Here is a 20035-nt window from a genome sequence, read left to right on the forward strand (position 1 = left end):
GTGATATATCGAGGACTGATAAAAAAAGTGCACCCGAACGGCTGCCCGCGGACCTCCCACATCATTGCGTTATATTAGATGCGGAGTAGTACATGCTTTTACCTGTGATAGTATCATTATACCTCAGCTTGATCGTAGAGCTATAGTGTTCTAGTGTTTTCTTCGGCTATATTACGATATCAACAACTATAAAAGTTTGGGTTATAGAATAGGGCTATTTTATTGGTATAGTATAACAGACCTTACGTATGTATTTACAAATCGTAGAATCTTTTTAAAGCAACACAAAAAAAGAAATTATAGGCATATAGCTACTATTGGCGGTATTTTATAGTTTTTATTTTTATTTTTATTTTTATTTTATTATATCTTTAAATGCAAATTTATACCTTACTGTTAATTACATATAGTCATTGGTACGAATTGAAGGGAAAATAGAAATATTTTTTTTTAATAATGGAAGGATAGACAATAGCCTTATGATAATTAGTTACCGTAAACCTTGGCGAAAGATTGTTCGAAATCGCCGATGATGTCATCAACGAATTCTGTACCAACAGAGACACGGATCAAGTCCTTAGTAACACCAGATGCTAGCTTTTCTTCTTCAGTCAATTGTTCGTGGGTAGTGAAGTATGGAGCAATGACCAAAGTCTTGGAATCACCGACATTAGCCAAGTTGGAGGCCAATTTTAGGTTGTCAACAACTTGAGCACCAGCCAACTTAAATGGATCCTTTTCAGAGGAAGCGTTAGGCAAGTCCTTAACACCAAATGAAAGCATACCACCAAACCCGTTGGATAGGTACTTCTTAGCATTTTCGTGATGAGAGTGACTTTCTAGACCTGGGTAAGAGACCCAAGCAACGTTAGGGTTCTTCTCTAACCACTTGGCTAGAGCCATAGCATTTTGACCATGTCTTTCACCTCTTAGAGACAAAGTTTCGACACCTTGTAATAGCATGAAAGCGGCGAATGGGTTCATACCTGGACCCAAATCTCTTAGAAGTTCAACTCTGACATGAATAATGTAGGCCAAGTTACCGTAAGCTTCGTTGAAGACACTGCCATGGTAACCTTCAGCTGGCTTAGAGAATTGTGGGAACTTTTCTGGGTAGTCCTTCCATGGGAACTTACCAGAATCGACAATGATACCACCGATAGTGGTACCGTGACCACCGATCCATTTAGTAGCGGAGTGGGTAACGATATCAGCACCGTACTTGATTGGTTGACAGAAGAAACCACCAGCACCAAAGGTGTTGTCGACTACTACTGGGATACCGTGCTTATGAGCGACTTCAACGATCTTCTCGAAATCTGGGACATTGTACTTAGGGTTACCGATGGATTCCAAGTAGACAGCCTTAGTCTTTTCGTCGAAAAGCTTTTCGAAATCCTTAGGGTCATCACCTTCGACAAATCTGGCCTCAATTCCTAGTCTACCGAATGCGACCTTGAATTGGTTGTAAGTACCACCGTATAGGTAAGAAGTGGAGACGATGTTGTCACCATTGTGAGCCAAACCAGTGATGGCCAATGTTTGAGCAGCTTGACCAGAGGAGACGGCCAATGCAGCTGCACCACCTTCCAGAGCAGCAATTCTTTCCTCAAGGACATTGTTTGTAGGGTTTTGGAAACGAGAGTAGACGTAACCAGGTACCTCTAGACCAAACAATTGTGCACCATGGTGGGAGTCATTGAAGACATAAGAAGTTGTGGCATAGATAGGAACAGCTCTTGGCCTGTGATTGTTGTCATCTGGGTTCTCTTGACCGGCATGCAATTGAACAGTATCAAAATGGGAAGGCATTTGTAGTTATATTTGAAACAAAAAGGAGTTGTTGTTGTTTTGATATCCTTTATCTTTAAAGAGTAAAAGGGATACTAAGCATTATATCAAGAATTGACAAGAATTACATGTAGAAAAGCGGAGTCTATAAATATCTATTCACTCTTACTTATATACCAATATGTGAAAGAAAAAAAAAAGGCAAAAGGGTTTTCCCAAATCGATAGGAAAAAAATTGTGTATGATGATTACATTTACACTGTTTTTCCTTTAAAAATTGTATGTAATTGTCTCTGTCGGTCTAATTGCTGTTCTTCGAGCATGGGTACCTGGTAGAAATAGTAGGGAAATCGTATTTATGAAAAAGGCCCTTAAAAACTGTGGCCCACGATAGTGAAAGTTGAAGAGAAAACGACCATCTTGCCATAATAAAACTGTTCTCTTCTTTTCTTTTCAATCTCTGAGTCAAATCCGAGCAATAGCAGCCCGACATTACTTGCTGACTTTAACTGTGCTTTAATACTGTGCTTCACTCAAGAAGAGGGACAGAGAGAGAGACTCGAGTCAGCGTGGTTTATAATGCCCACAAAATGCCTACACACTCACTGACACTCACACTGACACTCACACTGACACTCACACTCACACGAAATTATTCTCGAAAAAAAAGCTATAAAAAAACACACACTTCACAAATAAAAATGGAAATGTTCTGTTAAACACCCGAAGAGAGAGACATCTCTTTGTGGGAAGAGAAGGCGATTGCTGTCAGAGATGAAAAAAAAAAAAATAAGGGGTACGCGACTAAAAGGATGCATACACGTGACTCTCTGTCAAAAGGTGTGGCTTTGTAGCTATGAACGGTGTGAAGGCACCTGATCCTATTTAATTTTAGTAGTCACGTTTTCTCGTATACGGTTTCATAGTAATAGTACAAAATGTATTGAAGTTTTAATGAATAGTTGAAAATAGTTTAGTATTATTAAAAATAGTAAGTAGTAAGTAAATAGTTAAATAATTGTAAATAATATAGGTAAATAAGAGTAAATATAATAGTTATAGAAAATAGAAATAGAAAAATAATAGTAATGAGTAGAAGTGGATAACAAAAGAAAGTAACAGACACATTGAGATTTACAAAATATTCATGGTCAAGAGAGGTTCAGGGTTGACACGGTCTTTGTTGTTGATGACGATGTGGATCTGATCGTGTGGCTTACCAGAGGCAAGCTCATCACTCAAATATGTCATCTGTTCCATGATATCACGGGTGTACTCGCGGAAGTTGATCATTTGCCACGTAGTTAGAGTCTTCTTGTTCTGGAAATCGCCCATGTATTTCTCGAATCTTTTCAAGTATACTGGTTGTTTCAACTTCTTCATGAGCTTATCGTAAGGAGAATCGTATGGTGTTCCATCCTCACGTAATCTTTCGAATGTACGGATACCCTTTTGCGTCAAGCAGACGGTACCTTTGATTAACTCTGGGCCCATAATGTGTTTGTACCCTTCCTTGGTAAACTCATAATGAGCACACTCTTGTAGAGTGGTCTCGTTCTTGAATGGCACAACTTGAATACCAAGGACATTCATGATGATTCTGGTGGCCTTGAAAGTAACATCACCGTTGTTTTGCATTTTATACGATTCGTCATCGTCATTGTAATCTTCTTCACAGTCGGTATCGTAATCGTCGTCACCAATTGCATTTCCATACTGCTTTTCCCATTCTCTCCATTGTTGTTGTCTCTTTTTCCAAAATTCATGGTGGTCTTTAGCTCCAATAATATTAATAATCAAGGAAAGAAACATGTTAAAAACGTAGAAAGAGCATTGGATTCTGGCCCAGCCGGGAGGGACTGGGACACCGTTGTCTGGAAGACATGTTTTCATAGCACCAATAATACCAAAGATAAAGTTAATTTCACCGGCCATTCTACTGACCAACGATGGTCTCTTGAACGGAGTCGCTTTAGTAGGAGTAACGGTAACAGTAGTAGTTGGTGGAACAATAGGAACAGCGACAGTAACTGGAGCACAGGAAGTTACAGTAACTGTGTTTGGGACAATCGGAACCATAACAGTTCTGGAGTCCTCCTTTACTGTTTCAGTCACAGTGATAAACTGAGGTTCATGTGCCAAAACCATTGGCAACAACAGCTGCACAAACTGTAAGTAGTTGTAAAATTTCATATTGATTTTTTGGGTTAATTTGTTGTTGTTTTGATATATATAATTATGAATACAAAGCTTAATAAGTAAAAATTGATTTTTAAAACCAGAAAGAAGTTGGGAAATGTTTTTCCAGAGTTCATGGAAAATGGAAAGTTGACCTTCTATTTATACGTTTTCTAAAAAAAGGACAGGACATCTAATATTCTTTGAAACTAACGAATCTTTTAAATTATTCTTGGATAACCATACTAAAATGCTAATTGGACCCCGAAAATCCAATTACACCGTTATAAAATAATCTCTTAAGCAAACATATATTTCAAAATTCGATGTCCCACGATATGGACAGTGAAAATGTTGCTTATTAAAAGTTTTGACTTGCTGCTTATTTCTCTCTAAAATTTTACACTGTCGACATAGTAAATAGCAAAACAAGAAATGTGATTTCAAGCGTTTTTAGCAAATAATAGTTAATTTGAAAATAAAAGGAGCACATCATCTACTGGGAAATATTGTCAATACATTCTACCAAAGCTATATATTAATTTTATATTCAATACTTATTCCTAACCTGACATTGTTAGTTATAGCAATGTACTATCTCTATGCTAGTGTAATTTCGGTGGTGCGCGTTTACCATTGTACCTCTGCTATTAAAGTTTATTCTCTGCCTCTTCCAACTTTTTCTTCTTCGGCTAAAATATTCAAGCAAGGAAAGTGAGTTATTCAACATTAATATATTAATGTTATTTAGGTAACAATCTCAACAAATAGTAAGCTCGCGTGGCGTAATGGCAACGCGTCTGACTTCTAATCAGAAGATTATGGGTTCGACCCCCATCGTGAGTGCTAATTTTTTACTAATTTATGCTTATTCACTTTTTTTCAGCTTTAATGAATTTTTTTTTTTTTTTTTTTTTTTTTTGAAAATCCATCTCATCGCAAACATCTAATTGATATAAATTAGTAATTACATCTATATTATATTTAACATTCATTATAACCAATATAAATAATCCGCTGTTAAAAAATGTCTAAGCAAAACCCATTTGACCAAAAAAAGAATGCAATTCTTCAAGAAATAAACTCTATTGGACCTGATTTATCTCCAAAAGGTACGATTGATCGGTTATGTATACCTATTATTGATCTTATAAATAAATCGCCGGATATGGTGACAACATCTTCTTGCTCTGGAAGAATTAGTGTGTTTATAGAAGGAACTAAAGCTATAGATGGTGATATAAAAGTTGGTGGTAAAGGTGAAGGTGGTAAATGGCTGTTTGTTAGCCATGAGCTTGATGAAGTAGACAATTGGTTTCAGAGGGTTACAGAAAAAGAGCAAATCACATGGGAGGTTGACGCTGATTCTATAGAAGTTTACCCCGATGGTAGCTCTAGGATGATTCTATATAAATATGAACCTTTCATATTACATGTAAAATGCCGAGATTTTGAGACGGCATCTAGGTTATATAACACTGCAATGTCCTGCGGTTTTAGAGAAAGTGGTATCGGATCTAACTTCATTGTAGCTATAAGAATAAATATAAAACTGGACGTTCCAATCGGATATGTGGACGAAAACAAGGGTACTCTAAAACTAATTTGTAACCCAGATTATATTAAAGTTCTAGACATAATGACCAAGGCCAAATTTTCTGAAAATAGTAAAAAAATGGATCAACTTTATGGTAAGATCGAAAGTGAAATGATACTCAAAGTAAATGAAGTTAGTAAGAAGGAAAATCATACTGAAAGTAAAGAAGCAAGGAGAGAGAGGAAACGCAGAGAGGGTTTGGAAAAGCAGAGAATGATGAAAGAACAAACCTGAGCTGTTATAGGAATTAAATAAGTATGGCATACCGACGTATAGTGGAATAATTATTTAAGTATAGCTATATATACTCCATATATATAGGATATTGTACTCTTTAGAGCTAAAGGCGTGATATTTATAAGAAATTTATAGGTATACTTTAAAACACAAATATATAAGAAATGAAATTGGTAAATAAAAGCATGAAAAGAAACGGATTGATCGTGATGCATCAACCTCAGACTTTAGATACAGAGTAAATTAACTTTAATATGCAATGGGTAAAAGACTACTAGAGTCAGCATAAATATATTAATGCAGAAGGATAAAATGAAAATAAATTTTTTTAATAACATCTAAAACGATTCGATTAGATTGGAACTATTGGATATATCTATTCATCATCTTCGGAATCCATCAGAGCAGAAAACATATTAGTTGTTTTTGGAGGAGGAGCTTTTTCTTCTTTCTTCTCATCTCTGTTATATCTGGTAGAGGGATTTCTTGTATTGGTAAAGTTATCCTTAGAATAATTTTGGTTATCTCTTCTGTAGTAGCCTCTATCTCTGCTGTCTCTATTATTCATGTTGCTGTTATTTACACGTCTAGAGGCTTGTCTAGAATTACTCTTCAGAGCACGTTGTTTTTCTTCTTCTTCGTGAATTTGCTGAATAGTCTTTGGACCTGAGTCCTTCTTATCACTATTCCAATGCTTTACTTCCCTTAATTCCTTGACATCCAAAAGCTTGAATTTAATTCTGCTAGTGATTTTACCCTCATTAATAATGTTCTGTAGGATTTGGAATAGACTGTCCAATAGAGCTGAACCTTCCAAAGTTGCATTGACGGTTCTGAAACTGTCGGATTCGAATTGTTCACCAACAGTATCAAGTAATTCGACAACAGATTCCAGGATTTCTTCTGAAGGAGTGTCTGTAAGATCTTTCATTAATCTACGGAAACACTCAAACATCATTTTACCTGTTAAGAGATTCAAACGGTACAAGAAACCAATAAAACGTACCAAACCCAAACCTCTTCTCTTTGCAGCAGCAGCTTGGTAATACTCATCTGACATCATTTCTGGTTCTAATGGACTGCCATCATCTTTAGTTGGTAATTTATCAGTCCAACCTTTTTCAAATTCAGTATGACATCTAGCAACAAGATAGTGTAGAACCAATTTAGGACCAACCTTACCTTCATTTGTAGCATCCTTGATTTCTGGATCTAACTCTTTAACAATCTTACCACATAATTGAGCGTACATAGAGGACCAATGAGGTTCGTCACAAGCTTTATGGAATACCTGTTCAATAACCAACTTCAAAGTTTCACCTTCAGTTTCCCATTTAGATTGATTAGCGATGGCTAACATTTCATTTGAAATTGGATCAAATTTCTCCAAAGTAAGCTTGTTCAATAATGATTTCATCTTTCTTTCGACTTCTTCTTTGTCTAGCATTTCTGTTCCATCTGGAGCCAGTTTCTTTTCAGTCTCTTTCTTTTGTTTTGATTTAGGAACCCATCTATTTGCACTTGGGACAAGAGGGGCAACTTCGGCTTTCCTATCTTCTTCTTTCCTTTCTTCAGCAGCCCTTTCACGGTCCCTTCTGGATGTGTACGAAGTTCTAGTAGATCTTCTATCATCCATAGTTCTTTTAGATTTTCTTTTAGAGTTTGCCTTGGAATTCGTTCTCATATCCATGCCTCTAAATGATCCATTTCTGAAATCATTCATACGGCCGCCCATACTGTTATTGTTAAATCTATTAGAATCTCTGGACTTTGATTTGGAAATGCTTGGTGGAATAACAATCTTTGCTGCAGTACTTAGTTGCCAAGGATCATCTGGAAATGCCTTAACTCTACTTTGAAACTGCAATAAAAAGCTGGGGCCATAAGTGTACTTGACTTTTTCCTTCTTGTACTTTTCATTTGGTTTCTCAATATCTGATGGATAGCTGAAAGAATAAATATCTTCAACAGGAGGTATTTTTTCCAGTTTTTCTAAAAGTTGAGACATCGTTAATATATCAGAAGGAGGAGTGGAGCTTGGAATTTCTGTTGGTTCATTAAATTCATTATGTGTAACATCATCCTCTGTATCTCCTGAGTGATCCTCTCCCTTCGGATCTTCTAGAATAACCTTCTTTATAGGAGCTGTTTCTTGTTCATTAATATCTTCAACTGTTTCTGTCTTATTTGGTACTTCACGTTCAAAGTCTGCAGATTTAACTTCTACCTCTGCATTTTTTTCGGCATCGACTTTTTCATTATCCATATTTTGAGAGTTGTCGAGGGCTGCACTTGATACTTCATCAGTAACCTCTAGATCCTCTTGGGCTTTTTGCTTCTTAAGTCTCAAAAGCTCAGCAAATGTGGGAGGTTTTGATTCTGCGATGTCTGCATCTGGAGAAGCATTCTCTGGGGCCGTAACATCTTCTGCATTTTCAGTTGTTTCGATAGCCTTGGATTTTTCCTTGTGATCTTCATTTTTTTCTATACCCTTAACTTCGACATTAGATTCAGATGTTTCTTCTTCCTCATTGTGTTTTTCGAGTGGCTTTTCAGCAGCATCTTTATCTGGGGACTCTCCGTTCTTAGCCTTTTCGATAGCGGCTTTACGAAGCTTGACCTGTTCCAAGAATAGTCTTCTAACATCAGAGGCATCATCCTTTTTCACAGGTGCAGCCTCAGGAGTGGCTTCCTTTGTGGCAATAGTTTCTGCAGGTTGTGGAGTAACTTCTTTAGATTCAGAAGGGGTAGATTTTTCATCATCTTTGTCAGATGGTACACTTGAGGCAACCTTAGCTTGATGTTGAGCTCTGATTTCGTTAAGGTCCAAGTGTTCACCAGTTTTCTTCGTGATTTCAACTTTTTTAGTAGGCGGCGTTACAGGCTGTGGAGGAGGGCTTAAGCTTGGTTGTGGTGATCCCATCATACTTTGTTGAGCTGCCATGATGGCTGCCATATCCATACCAGCTGGGTTTCCCATAGCAGCCATACCCTGTGGGTAGTAGTACATTTGATTACCGTAATATCCACCCCATTGCATACCAGATGCAGCTGAATTCAGTTGCTGGCTTCTACTATGCTTATTGTATCCGTTATTATATCTGTTGTTACCTGTACCGTTATAATTGTTGTAATAACCTTGTGACATGGTCCCACTTTGGGAGTTATTTCTACCACCGGCATTGTTATTATATTTGTTATATCTATTACTATTCCCTCTGGATTGATAATTTCTATTGTAATTATTAGTATTGTTATGGTAGTTCCCTCTGCCTCCGTTATTGTAGCCACTTTTAGAACCCTCACTTATATTACTTCCACTGTATTGATTGCTGTGTTGGTGATCTTCGGGTTTCCGGGAGTTGAACTTTTGTGCACTGTCAACCTTAGGAACTTCACCCTTTTCGATCTTTACTCCTTCTTGATCAGTCATGATATTTCTTGTAGTATTAATCTATCAAACGTTTAGGTAATTTGTTTTTGTTTTGTTTTTGTTTTTATGGTTTAATTTTTACGTATAAATTAAAATGAATGAACCCACTTGAGTATATTAATAAAACCCAGAAAAAAATAAAAGATTTCTATTATCTAAAGATCTTTTAACTCTTTTGTAGTTTTAGATAGAGATAAGTTAGTGTTCACCTTTTTTTCAGTTACTTGTGAATTATAGCCTCCTTTAAAACAAAGTAATATATCTTTTATTATTGATTATTTCAAATTACCGCTCAATTGGTTTTAATAGTGAGGAGCTAAACGAAGTTTATATGTTTCAACTCTTTCTATTATAATTTATGGGGGGTAGAAGAAATCAAAGAATAAAAAATATATAGTTTTTTTCGAGTTATTTTTCAAAGTAGTTCTTTAATTTGTATTGTAATTGGTGATAGACCAGTGGAAGTGCTCAATCGATCTCAAGAACTGGGTTCAGATTCCTTTGTTAATAGCCTAGTTACTTGAAACAGAATACCAATCCTAGTGTAACTCTCTCTTAAATTGAAAAAAAAAAAAAAAAAAAAAAGAAGGCCGTCAAATTTCAAAGAAATTAAAAATTGGCCGTCATGCTCGCGTTGGAAGGGTGACAAAGGTATTATCACTTCAGACGAAATACTGTAACAATGGTCTTGTTTAAATACACTGACAGTATGAAGTATTTGTGAGTTATGATTGCTATGGATATTTATATTTGCACACACCTGATTCTATGTTATATATATTGATATTCTTATAGAAGAGGTTATCTTTTTTTTTTGATGTAATGTAATATATGTACTATATATTTCAGAAAAAATAACCGACTACTTGAACAACTTGGCCTCGGAGATTGCGGTTTCTTGGTTCTTGTTCATAACCTTACCTACTGCGAGCTCGAAATCTTCTTGGGTGACATGGATTCTTCTTTCTCTTAGGGCGTACATACCGGCCTCTGTACAGACACCTTTAACGTCGGCACCGGAGCAGCCGTTCATCTTCTCGGCTATCTTTCTTAAGTTTATACCACGAGTCAAGTTCATCTTTCTGGAGTGGATACGGAGAATCTCGGTTCTTGCGGCAACTGTTGGAGGTGGGAACTCAATCTTTCTGTCTATTCTACCGGGTCTCAGCAGAGCTGGATCCAGGATATCTAGTCTATTGGTGGCCATAATAATCTTAATATTCTTCGACGTTTCGAACCCGTCCAGCTGGTTCAATAGTTCCAACATGGTTCTTTGCACTTCGGAGTCACCACCACCAGATCCACCACCTTCAACACGACTGGAACCTATGGAATCGATTTCATCCATGAAGATAATGGATGGTGCATGTTCTCTGGCCATAACGAACAGTTCACGGACCATACGTGAACCCTCACCAATGTACTTCTGCACCAATTCGGCACCACTAACTCTGATAAATTTACAATCTGTATGGTGTGCTACAGCTCTAGCTAGCAGTGTTTTACCTGTACCTGGAGGACCATATAGAATTACACCCTTTGGTTGTGCTATACCCAAACTCTCGAATAGTTCTGGATGCTTTACTGGCAGTTCGATAACTTCCTTTATCTCCTTAATCTGTTTCGTCAAACCACCAACCATATCATAGGTAGAGTCCGGCACCTTCTCAACCATCATCAGTGACACAAGTGGGTCTGCTTTGTTCTCTAGTACTTTGTGTAACATATAAGAGTCACTTCTGAGGCACACACGCTGAGAAGCTTTCAAATCCTTGACATTGATATCCTTGGCTACATCGACGATATATTTACCTTCAGGCTGTACTTTGACCAGGACCTTCTTGTCAGAGACAACCTTAATCACCTCACCAACATAGGACCCTGGCTCCTGTAGAAGACGCAGTTCGTCCTTGATAAAGCGCACCTTATCGTTCAATGCATTTCTCTGTGCCTCTAATCTCCTCAAGTTCTCCGTCTTAGCACGGATCATCAATTCCGTCTCCTGAATCTTGTGCTCAAAGTAAGGCTTAATACCACTCTCGTGCACATTCATCGACACTGGCGCATTTCCAACCACAGCAGTCATTATATATATATATTTCTTTGAATCTTATTGTATCCTTAAAATTTATCTCTTCTTAATTCAAGTCCTAGAAAAAAAAACCAGTTTATATATCTCCTTTGTATCTTGGATTGTGAATCAGTCTCCTCAATGCTTGTGATATAATACAAACAGGTTAGCACTTGCCTAGTTGTACCCTTCAATAAATTAGCAAAGGGGATCTCACTGAATAAAAATTCAAATCGTTATTTTGCCACAGGCTCCTCATAATTCCTTTTTTGTTCATTTCTTCTGTCCTTCTTGAATATTATTTCGTTGAATGTGATGCTAAATCATATGATATTATTACCCGGATATTCGTATAGTGTTATGTATTTGTATCAGGTGACTTAGTATCTGTATGAAATTTGTTAAGTTCGCACGTTCAAGTTAGATCATATGTAGTGACTTATATTTTAGTTATACGTTAGTGTCATCGTCGTTTAGCAAACTGTTAAATTGTTTTAACAGAGTGGTTGAAATACGGATGACTGGTTGTTGTTTTGTTACTTGTGGTGCAACTGTGCCGTTTCCGGAGTTGGTGGAGTGCGTATTGAGCACAGAAGTGTTAACGAGTCTTAATGAGGAAGGGTATAATAGACTTGTTGTACAGTTTGGTAAAGGCTATAGTGAGGAGTTTAAGAGACGTTGTATTGGACTAGGTGATAGTTTTAAGATACATGAAGTGTTGCAAGATGGAGTTGATCTCCGGGTAGATAGTGCAGTCGAATTCAGAAGCGATAAGCCCTTCGGGTTTGAGATTATAGGGTTTCCGTACTCCAATGATATAGTCTCACTACTTGATCAACATGCCGATGTGGTTATCTCTCATGCAGGAACTGGTTCGATACTAGACTCCCTTCGGCTCAATAAGCCCCTAATTGTGGTTGTAAATCACACATTGATGGATAACCATCAGCAACAAACAGCAGATAAATTCGAAGAGCTCGGACACGTTATCTCGATATCTCCAGAGAAGGCTGAACTATGCAAGGCTATAGATAGCTTGAAAGGCGCAAGCTTGAGACCCCTGAGAAATGAGCCAAATAAAGAGTTTCTAAATAGGCTTAAGAACATCGTCTATTAATAACTTATTCTTAAGTAAAGGGCTCATATCTCAGCACCCAATCACCCCTATGTTATATTTATATACTAACGAGCTACTTAGAATAATTTATGGTTTTTCCTACGTTTTGTTACATTCCATCACTAGAGAATGTTTAAGGTTGTAAGAGTAGAAGTATATGTTCTTCCGTTGAATTTACAGATAAAAAATAAAAATAAAAGTAAAAAAATAGTGATCCGTCATTCTTTGTCTAATTTGTTATTGTTTTGTTATTTTTGGATTTTTTTTTGATTTAATTATTCTGTCCAAATTATAAGACTAATTGGTATAAGAGAAAGGCTAAAGAACAAAGCTCTAATCTCATATTCCAATGACGTATTTTGCTTTGAGCATGTTCCGTGCGTAATAAGCCTACATTCACGATTTTTTGCTGCGTTTATGAATAATTTTTTCCGGTGACGATTTCATTTTCTCATTATTATTTATTGACTATACCACATTACATTAATACCTAGCCTCACACCCGGAGTGAAGTTAACAGCTCATCGATTTATTTGATCATGTTGTGCGAGACTTTCTTTACGAATCGTTTCTTTTAGTTTTAATTTTTGTTTTTGTTTTTCCATTATTACTATTTCAGGTATGGTAATGATTAATGATTAATGACGTTTTCTTTTGATTTTTGTTAAAAAAAAAAAAAAAAAAAAAAAAAAACAGAGAGAGAGAGAGAGAGAACGACTATAAACCTTTTTTGTTCGGGATTTTAAGAGGTTATAATAGAAATGGTACTATACAAATCTATTATTTTCATCTTTAATTTTTATCTATTTCCATTCAGGCCACATCATCCATTTTCTTATATTATTTTTCTTTTTTAAAGTTTTTCCGATCCGCTTTTCTCTTCACACTGAAACTTCGTAGGCACTAAATATTAAAATCGGACAAAAAAAGCAATTTACCTAAATGACGGAATAATTCCACTAGCAGTAAGCAAATGAGTTAAAAAATAACAAGAAAGTAGTAGTGCACAATGGAGGTAACACTGTTGCTGTTTGTAATAATGATATGTTTCCCACCCCCATCATCCCTCCTAATTAAATGAAATGCCTTCCTCCCCCTCTCATATTTCTGAGAAATACTATTTATTTTTGGGATTAACGCTAACAATAAAAAAGAAGTTTATCATTTGGAATGTGCACATTTGTTTTAGGTATTGAATTCTTTTAATAGCCACTTAATTTATTACTTTTTTTTAGTTCCTGTTGATGCATGTGGTATTACTTTACATCTCCTCTGTTGCTCATCGTTTGCACCCCTCAAATTACTAATGGGAATTGTTTATAGAAACGTTAAAACGCATCAACTGCTTTTTTTATGGTGGCACTTATTACATTCCGTAGTAAATAGGTGGGTTAACGGGCTCTGTTTTTTTACTATATGTATACAATAACTGTTTCCAAAAATAACTTGCGGGATAGTTATGTTTATCCAAGTAATTGCTTTTTTATTTTATTTCTTTACTCTTTATTGATGCAGCTCTGATATTGAAATGCAGAATTCAAGATGGCAACCCACAACTCCTCATTACACTAACTACTAGTTTAAAGCGGCTTAAATCAAATTTATAATATGGTTAGGATTCTAAAAATAAGAAAATATAGGAGTTGATATTTCGTTTCATCAAAAAAAGCTGTAGTAATTGAAGTATTGAAGCCACTTTTGACTATTAGTGCTTTTAGTGAATAAGTGGGGTCCAGTTTAGTTGTAAGTACTTTAAGTCATTCAATTAGGTTTTGATCTTGGATAAAAAAAATGAAAAGTATATAAAGAGTAGATGTTTTCATGATTGATGAACTTATTCCGATTCTTTTTTAAATATTTCTTTTACAATTTAGAAAAGTGAGGAAAATAGAACACACAAAATGGACATTAATACTATAATGTGGTTTTTGGCTTTTTGAAAGTTGGTAATTGAGAATTGAATCCGAAATCCTTTAACAGAAAGCACCTTACCAAAAAACTATAACATTATTTTATTTGTTGCATGGTTTGAATGATCTTCAATACTGACAACATTAGATTTTGCTATTAGGATTTTTTGGCGCCCTTTTGTACTTTTTATCCATCAATAAAGACATCTTAGTGAAATGTCAGTTTGGGTATAGGTTTTTTAATTCGAGGTATAAAAAGTGGTTGGTATCCAATATTCCTTTTACTTCCTAACTATTTAGCGCTAGTACTGTCTTTGGGGAAAAACATAGTTAAGCATGCTATAGTTATTGGAAATATGGAATTCTGGAGTGTGTGGAGCTAGTAGCCTTTAGAATGGGGTATTCGTCGGCTTTAGCAAACTGTTAAATCATTTATTATTCTATTTTCCTCAGAATCAGTGTTTAGGGTAGAAACACTGATATATCACGGTTATAAAAAAACTTTTAAAAAAAAAATGGCTATTCCTTTTTTTTATAAAGAATGGAAGTGTAAGCAGTTTCTCTTTTATTATGCCCTCACAATGTGGGGAAACTTTGTTCGAGGTGCTTCATTTGTTGTATTTTGTTTTGGCAGACACTAATAATATTTGTTGAAATGCAATTATCCTTTTTAGGTCAACAATATAATGTTGATTTACCTTGATAACCATTAAAGATATGTGGCTAATTCTAAGGTATTGTATTCAATACTAAAAGTATTGCCTAATTTTGATAACTATGAGTTTATCTGCTACTTCTAAAATAGGTATATTGCTATTCTTTGGGGAAGGAAACTTCAACTTGTACTTATTAGTCATTGGCTAAGTAAATACATAAGTTTAAAGAGAGCAAGCATTTTTAAATGCTGGTTGTATTATAATAATAATCACATAAATTATAGATTTGTATACATGTATAGAGTGTGTTGTTAAACTTTTAATAGCATATAATGACTTGATGATAGAATAAAAAAAAAAAGGAAAAAAAAAAGAGGTAACTTTTTAGTTGGTGTATTTAGAGACCAATTTGGGTTTGAATAAACTAAAATGGTTTATCACGCTGATTTGCGAAGTTCTCGCTTACCAAAAATATGTAAACTACAGATATTACTATCTTCTATTTGATATTATTTCGGTTTTCTAAATGATGCTGCAAGGTACCTTTAGCACCGCTGTCAAATTTTATTAAATGTGTATATTAATATTTATAGGATAGTTTTTCGTCTACTTTGTATACATAAATTAAATTTTTTATCAGAAATACGTTTATATGCCAGTACTCTAAGGTTCAAATACGTATGATTTTATGATTTGGTACTAAGTTTAAACAAATCAAACAAAAATATTCTACGACAAAAAAAAGAAAAAAATTAAATGATTTCGCCCAGGATCGAACTGGGGACGTTCTGCGTGTTAAGCAGATGCCATAACCAACTAGACCACGAAACCATATTAAGTTATTGGGATATCTGTTATTTGGTAGGAACACAATCATAATGCTACTCCAGAAGATTACCTTTCATCAATGTATGCCACCAATTTTTCTGGCGCACGAGTTAATTATGCCATGTGCTTCAATTTTCAGCCAGTTTTATCTTTTTGCCCAAGGGTGTTTTATTCCATTGTTTCTGTAAAAATAATTCAATGCACTAAGCAGTGTTAGATCGTTTAATGTAGCCTAACCACAACCAAACTAGTGACCAAACTATTTTTACTTAGCCCCATTATTAAAGGAAACTAAACACATTTAAGTAATTTAAATTATCTGTACGTAGAAATACGACTGGGTATTTAATAAAAAGATATAAATGTAGCACCTCATAATGTCCTTTCATTGATAAAGAACACTACTCAATCTCATATTTTTTATATGCCCCTGTCGCATGTGTATGTATACAGATAGTATATATGCATTTTTTGCATTGTTCCATAGTTATTGTTATGGTGAAGGAGTTTTAGAGTAAATTCTACAAAAAAATAATAATATATCTTAAAAACTTGAAATGTGTAAATCAATAGTTCTGTCAATTGCCCGAAGTTGATATTCCTTGAGGCCAATTAAGATAACATTCTCCGCACTTCGGAATGTTTAACTACTTTTTCTTTTCTCCATAGAACGCGCCGAACAAAGCGAAGTGGAAATAATATATACCAGTTATCTGATCTACGATATTAGCGGAGAAAACTGCTAGACAGGATATTAAGATAGTCAAGATATTATGAAAGGTTCTCACTTTCGTTGTTATATCTCTATCCAAAGATCAATCATTTACATCATGTAAATTGCCTAATTAGCTCAATTACCTGGACCTCACCAACTGTTACGAACTACAGTTAGGGTTAATATATTAAGAAACTGCATTTCAAAATAGTGGGCCATCCACTACACCGATACTATGATTATAATGATTCAATAAAGAAATTATAATATTGAATATATTATTTCTAATTTTATCACCTTTTTTCTGATTTTTTCTTTCATTTTAATACGTAGCTCTCATTGTAACTTTCATAAGAAAAGTTGTTATTTATTGTATTTGAACTATACGAAACGTTATGCCGTAATAATTAAAAAATGAGAGTCATATAGTGAGGTATGAACTATTACGGGTTGTTCAAAAGAAATAATGTGATAAACCTCAACGCCACAAATTTTTCATTAAATAAATGGAAACGTAGCTTTTAACATATAATAGGAACGAAGATATGGCAATACATATTCGAAAATCCGTACCACCATCAACTCTGAAGATTTATATTTATTGAGCCCATTGAAAGGTTTACTGAACTGGCTCTATTTTACGTATTTTGAAATTGAAGTACACTACCATAAAATTAGCATCAACCGTTAAGAATTTTAATATAATCAATATTTGATGTCGCTAATTTACATATGTCTGGTTCTCATCTTTATAATAACTCCTATAAGATCACAAGGCACTAAAACTGTCCGTATAACTTCAAAGACAATCAGTAAACTATGTCCACTTTGTACTGTGATTGTTAACATCCCAGGGAAGCCGTCACCATCATCAGTTCCTCCGGAAATACCGCCAGTATATTCACCACCTGGACCACCTGCCGAAGATAATACAAAAGTCTGTTCCGAAACCAAAACTATATCTACAACAAAAACAGAAACAGCTACAACCTTCACTACTAAAGTTGACATTAAATCTTCTACCATCACGCAAACGTATATATCAACAACCTTTACAACGGAAGTTGATATTAAGTCTATTACAACAACTCAGACAGACACGTCTTCAGTTTTTATCACCCAGTATACTAATATTACAAATGTGAATAATATAACTGACCATATATCAGAGCTTCTGACAGAACATATAACAGATACAAATACAGTACTTACTACCGAAGTAGAACATATAACCGAAACGAGCCATGTAACCGAGATAGATCATATAACCGTAACAGACCATACCGTTGAGATAGACCGGGCTACTCTCACAGTACTCACGACAATAACAGGATACACCACCAAAACCAATTATTCAGTAGAGATAGACTATACTACGCAAACAAGTCATACAACTTTGACGGACCTCACCGTTAGAATTGAGAACATTACTCAAACCGATAGTATTACTGAGACTGAGATAGTTTACGTTACTAAAACTGATCTCACTACATTATTGGAACGAATATTTGAAACTGAAATAGAAATTGAGTATATTACTAACACCATTCAGACTACACAGACTGACCATATAAACACAACCGAAACCAAAACAGAATATCGAACAAAAACATCTGAAGAAACCGTCACAGTAACGGACTATACTGCGCTAATTGCTACAGTCACCGAGACGGAACATACATTGGAGACAGAAACAACAACAGATCATATTAGAGAAACAGAAATTACTACACAAACCAAATTGGAATATAGTACTGAGACAGATTTAGAAACAACAACTGTTACGGTCCTGAACACCATATCTCTTTTTTCCACGGTTTTAGAAACTCGGTTAGAGGTAATTTCTACCACCGATATAGCTTTCACAACAAATTTTGAATATCTAACAGAATATACTACAGAGACAAATAAAGAGTACACAACAGATATAAAATATATTACAATAACAGGAACTGAGATAGTTTCTGAAGCTGATTACATAACTGTGACAACAACTGAAACTACTATTGCTCTTACCACCGAAACTACAACAGACTATGTTACCGAAACTGTAACTGCTCATATTAATGAAACAGTTCAGCAATATATAACAGTGACAAATACTAACCTAGCTACTAATTATGCAACATCAGCTATAACCGTCAATTTCACGAATACAGTCGATGCCACTTTTACAGTAAACAACACAGAAACTGTAGTATCTACTCTAACTGACCATGTTACAGAGACAGAGAAGGTTACTGAGATAGTAGTTGGACATGTAAATGAGACTAGATGGGTAACCGAAACCGAAACCGAAACCGAAACCGAAAAGATAGTTATAACAGAAACTGACAATATCACAACAACGTACTTCACCACAGAGATAGGTTGTAGTAATTCACCCGTTTTGGTTACTGAGACTGTAACGGAATTTAAAACGCTTACTGATTACACCACTATGACAGATATTACTGCATTAGTAGCAAATGACACTAAGAGCACTGTTCATGTTCAATATACGACAAATACCAGTCATGCAACGATTACTGATTACGTAACTTTAACTGAGACCATAACTACTATGGTACCAGGATGGTTTGATAACTCAATAATCGAGTATTACGATATTGAGATAAAATCGGTAACGCGAAACAGGGTGAACAGGCCTTACCAAGTTCAGAATCGTAGCTGTGTACCTGTTACCATAACAGAGTATTTACCTTTGCCAAGTCAATCGAGCTCAGGAACGATGAACACCAGTACTATCGATTTTAGTAACTCCAGCACAGCACCACATCAGTCCTGTCCTGTACCTAGTCAAGTGACAATCACCGAGACGAAGTACATACAACCCTCCTATCAATATAACAAAAGTATCTCATCAGATAGTACAAAGTGGTCTTATATCACAATAACGGAGCTAGGCGTGGTAGCTACTGCTACATCTACCAGTACCAGCACAATAATTAGCACTAGCACTAGCATCAGCATCAGCATCAGCATCAGCATCAGCACTAGTACTAGCATCAGTTTCAGTACGGTCACTGTGGTGGGCAGTTCCGCACAAGACCATAGCAATGCCGAGCTTCAACCCAGTGCGTACCATCAGACCACACGAGAGGGCTCAAACCACACAGGGACCAGTGAGGTCTCCAGTGAGGTCTCCAGTGAGGTCTCCAGTGAGGTCTCCAGTGAGGTCTCCAGTGAGGTCTCCAGTGAGGTCTCCAGAGAGGTCTTAACGGGGCCATCACCCCACTCATTGCCCTTGGACAAGACTATCACGGTGACAGTCACGAGTCCTGCGGGCTGCTCATATCCATCGCACTCAGTTAAAAGTGGTCCGATGCCTCCTCTCATCCAATACCAAGGATCAGGCTCCCCTGCTCCTACGACTTTCCTCAGTCTGCTATACATATTGCTATTAGTTACATTCTTCTTCTAAGGCAATATTCTTTTCTCATAAATTGGCCGTACAAATGTTTAGATCTTTTCTTCCCACTTAAATTTTGCCTCCTGTTAT

General features: G+C 35.8%; 7 protein-coding genes across 7 annotated transcripts; 3 read left to right on the plus strand and 4 right to left on the minus strand.

The window, feature by feature from the left end:
* Nucleotides 1-486: 486 nt before the first annotated feature.
* MET17 (bifunctional cysteine synthase/O-acetylhomoserine aminocarboxypropyltransferase MET17) lies at nt 487-1812 on the minus strand (the record flags this gene model as incomplete). The annotated part of the gene is made up of 1 exon (XM_071051668.1): nt 487-1812. One exon carries the CDS (start codon nt 1810-1812, stop codon nt 487-489), a length of 1326 nt encoding a protein of 441 aa, XP_070907058.1.
* Nucleotides 1813-2925: 1113 nt separating this feature from the next.
* RNJ42_01504 (uncharacterized protein) lies at nt 2926-3984 on the minus strand (the record flags this gene model as incomplete). Its single annotated transcript, XM_071051669.1, has 1 exon — nt 2926-3984. The coding sequence occupies one exon, from the start codon at nt 3982-3984 to the stop codon at nt 2926-2928; it is 1059 nt and encodes a 352-aa protein (XP_070907059.1).
* A 1012-nt stretch (nt 3985-4996) lies between these two features.
* Nucleotides 4997-5800, plus strand: TYW3 (tRNA methyltransferase TYW3; the record flags this gene model as incomplete). The annotated part of the gene is made up of 1 exon (XM_071051670.1): nt 4997-5800. The coding sequence occupies one exon, from the start codon at nt 4997-4999 to the stop codon at nt 5798-5800; it is 804 nt and encodes a 267-aa protein (XP_070907060.1).
* Nucleotides 5801-6179: 379 nt separating this feature from the next.
* On the minus strand, nt 6180-9236 carry TIF4632 (translation initiation factor eIF4G; the record flags this gene model as incomplete). Its single annotated transcript, XM_071051671.1, has 1 exon — nt 6180-9236. One exon carries the CDS (start codon nt 9234-9236, stop codon nt 6180-6182), a length of 3057 nt encoding a protein of 1018 aa, XP_070907061.1.
* Nucleotides 9237-10098: 862 nt separating this feature from the next.
* Nucleotides 10099-11322, minus strand: RPT6 (proteasome regulatory particle base subunit RPT6; the record flags this gene model as incomplete). Its single annotated transcript, XM_071051672.1, has 1 exon — nt 10099-11322. The coding sequence occupies one exon, from the start codon at nt 11320-11322 to the stop codon at nt 10099-10101; it is 1224 nt and encodes a 407-aa protein (XP_070907062.1).
* Nucleotides 11323-11824: 502 nt separating this feature from the next.
* On the plus strand, nt 11825-12424 carry ALG13 (N-acetylglucosaminyldiphosphodolichol N-acetylglucosaminyltransferase catalytic subunit ALG13; the record flags this gene model as incomplete). The annotated part of the gene is made up of 1 exon (XM_071051673.1): nt 11825-12424. One exon carries the CDS (start codon nt 11825-11827, stop codon nt 12422-12424), a length of 600 nt encoding a protein of 199 aa, XP_070907063.1.
* Nucleotides 12425-19592: 7168 nt separating this feature from the next.
* Nucleotides 19593-19754, plus strand: RNJ42_01509 (uncharacterized protein; the record flags this gene model as incomplete). Its single annotated transcript, XM_071051674.1, has 1 exon — nt 19593-19754. The coding sequence occupies one exon, from the start codon at nt 19593-19595 to the stop codon at nt 19752-19754; it is 162 nt and encodes a 53-aa protein (XP_070907064.1).
* Between the last annotated feature and the right edge of the window lie 281 nt (nt 19755-20035).

Source organism: Nakaseomyces bracarensis, assembly GCF_045282275.1.
Source record: "Nakaseomyces bracarensis strain CBM3 chromosome Unknown Scaff7_0, whole genome shotgun sequence".
In the NCBI taxonomy this organism is placed as follows: domain Eukaryota; kingdom Fungi; phylum Ascomycota; class Saccharomycetes; order Saccharomycetales; family Saccharomycetaceae; genus Nakaseomyces; species Nakaseomyces bracarensis.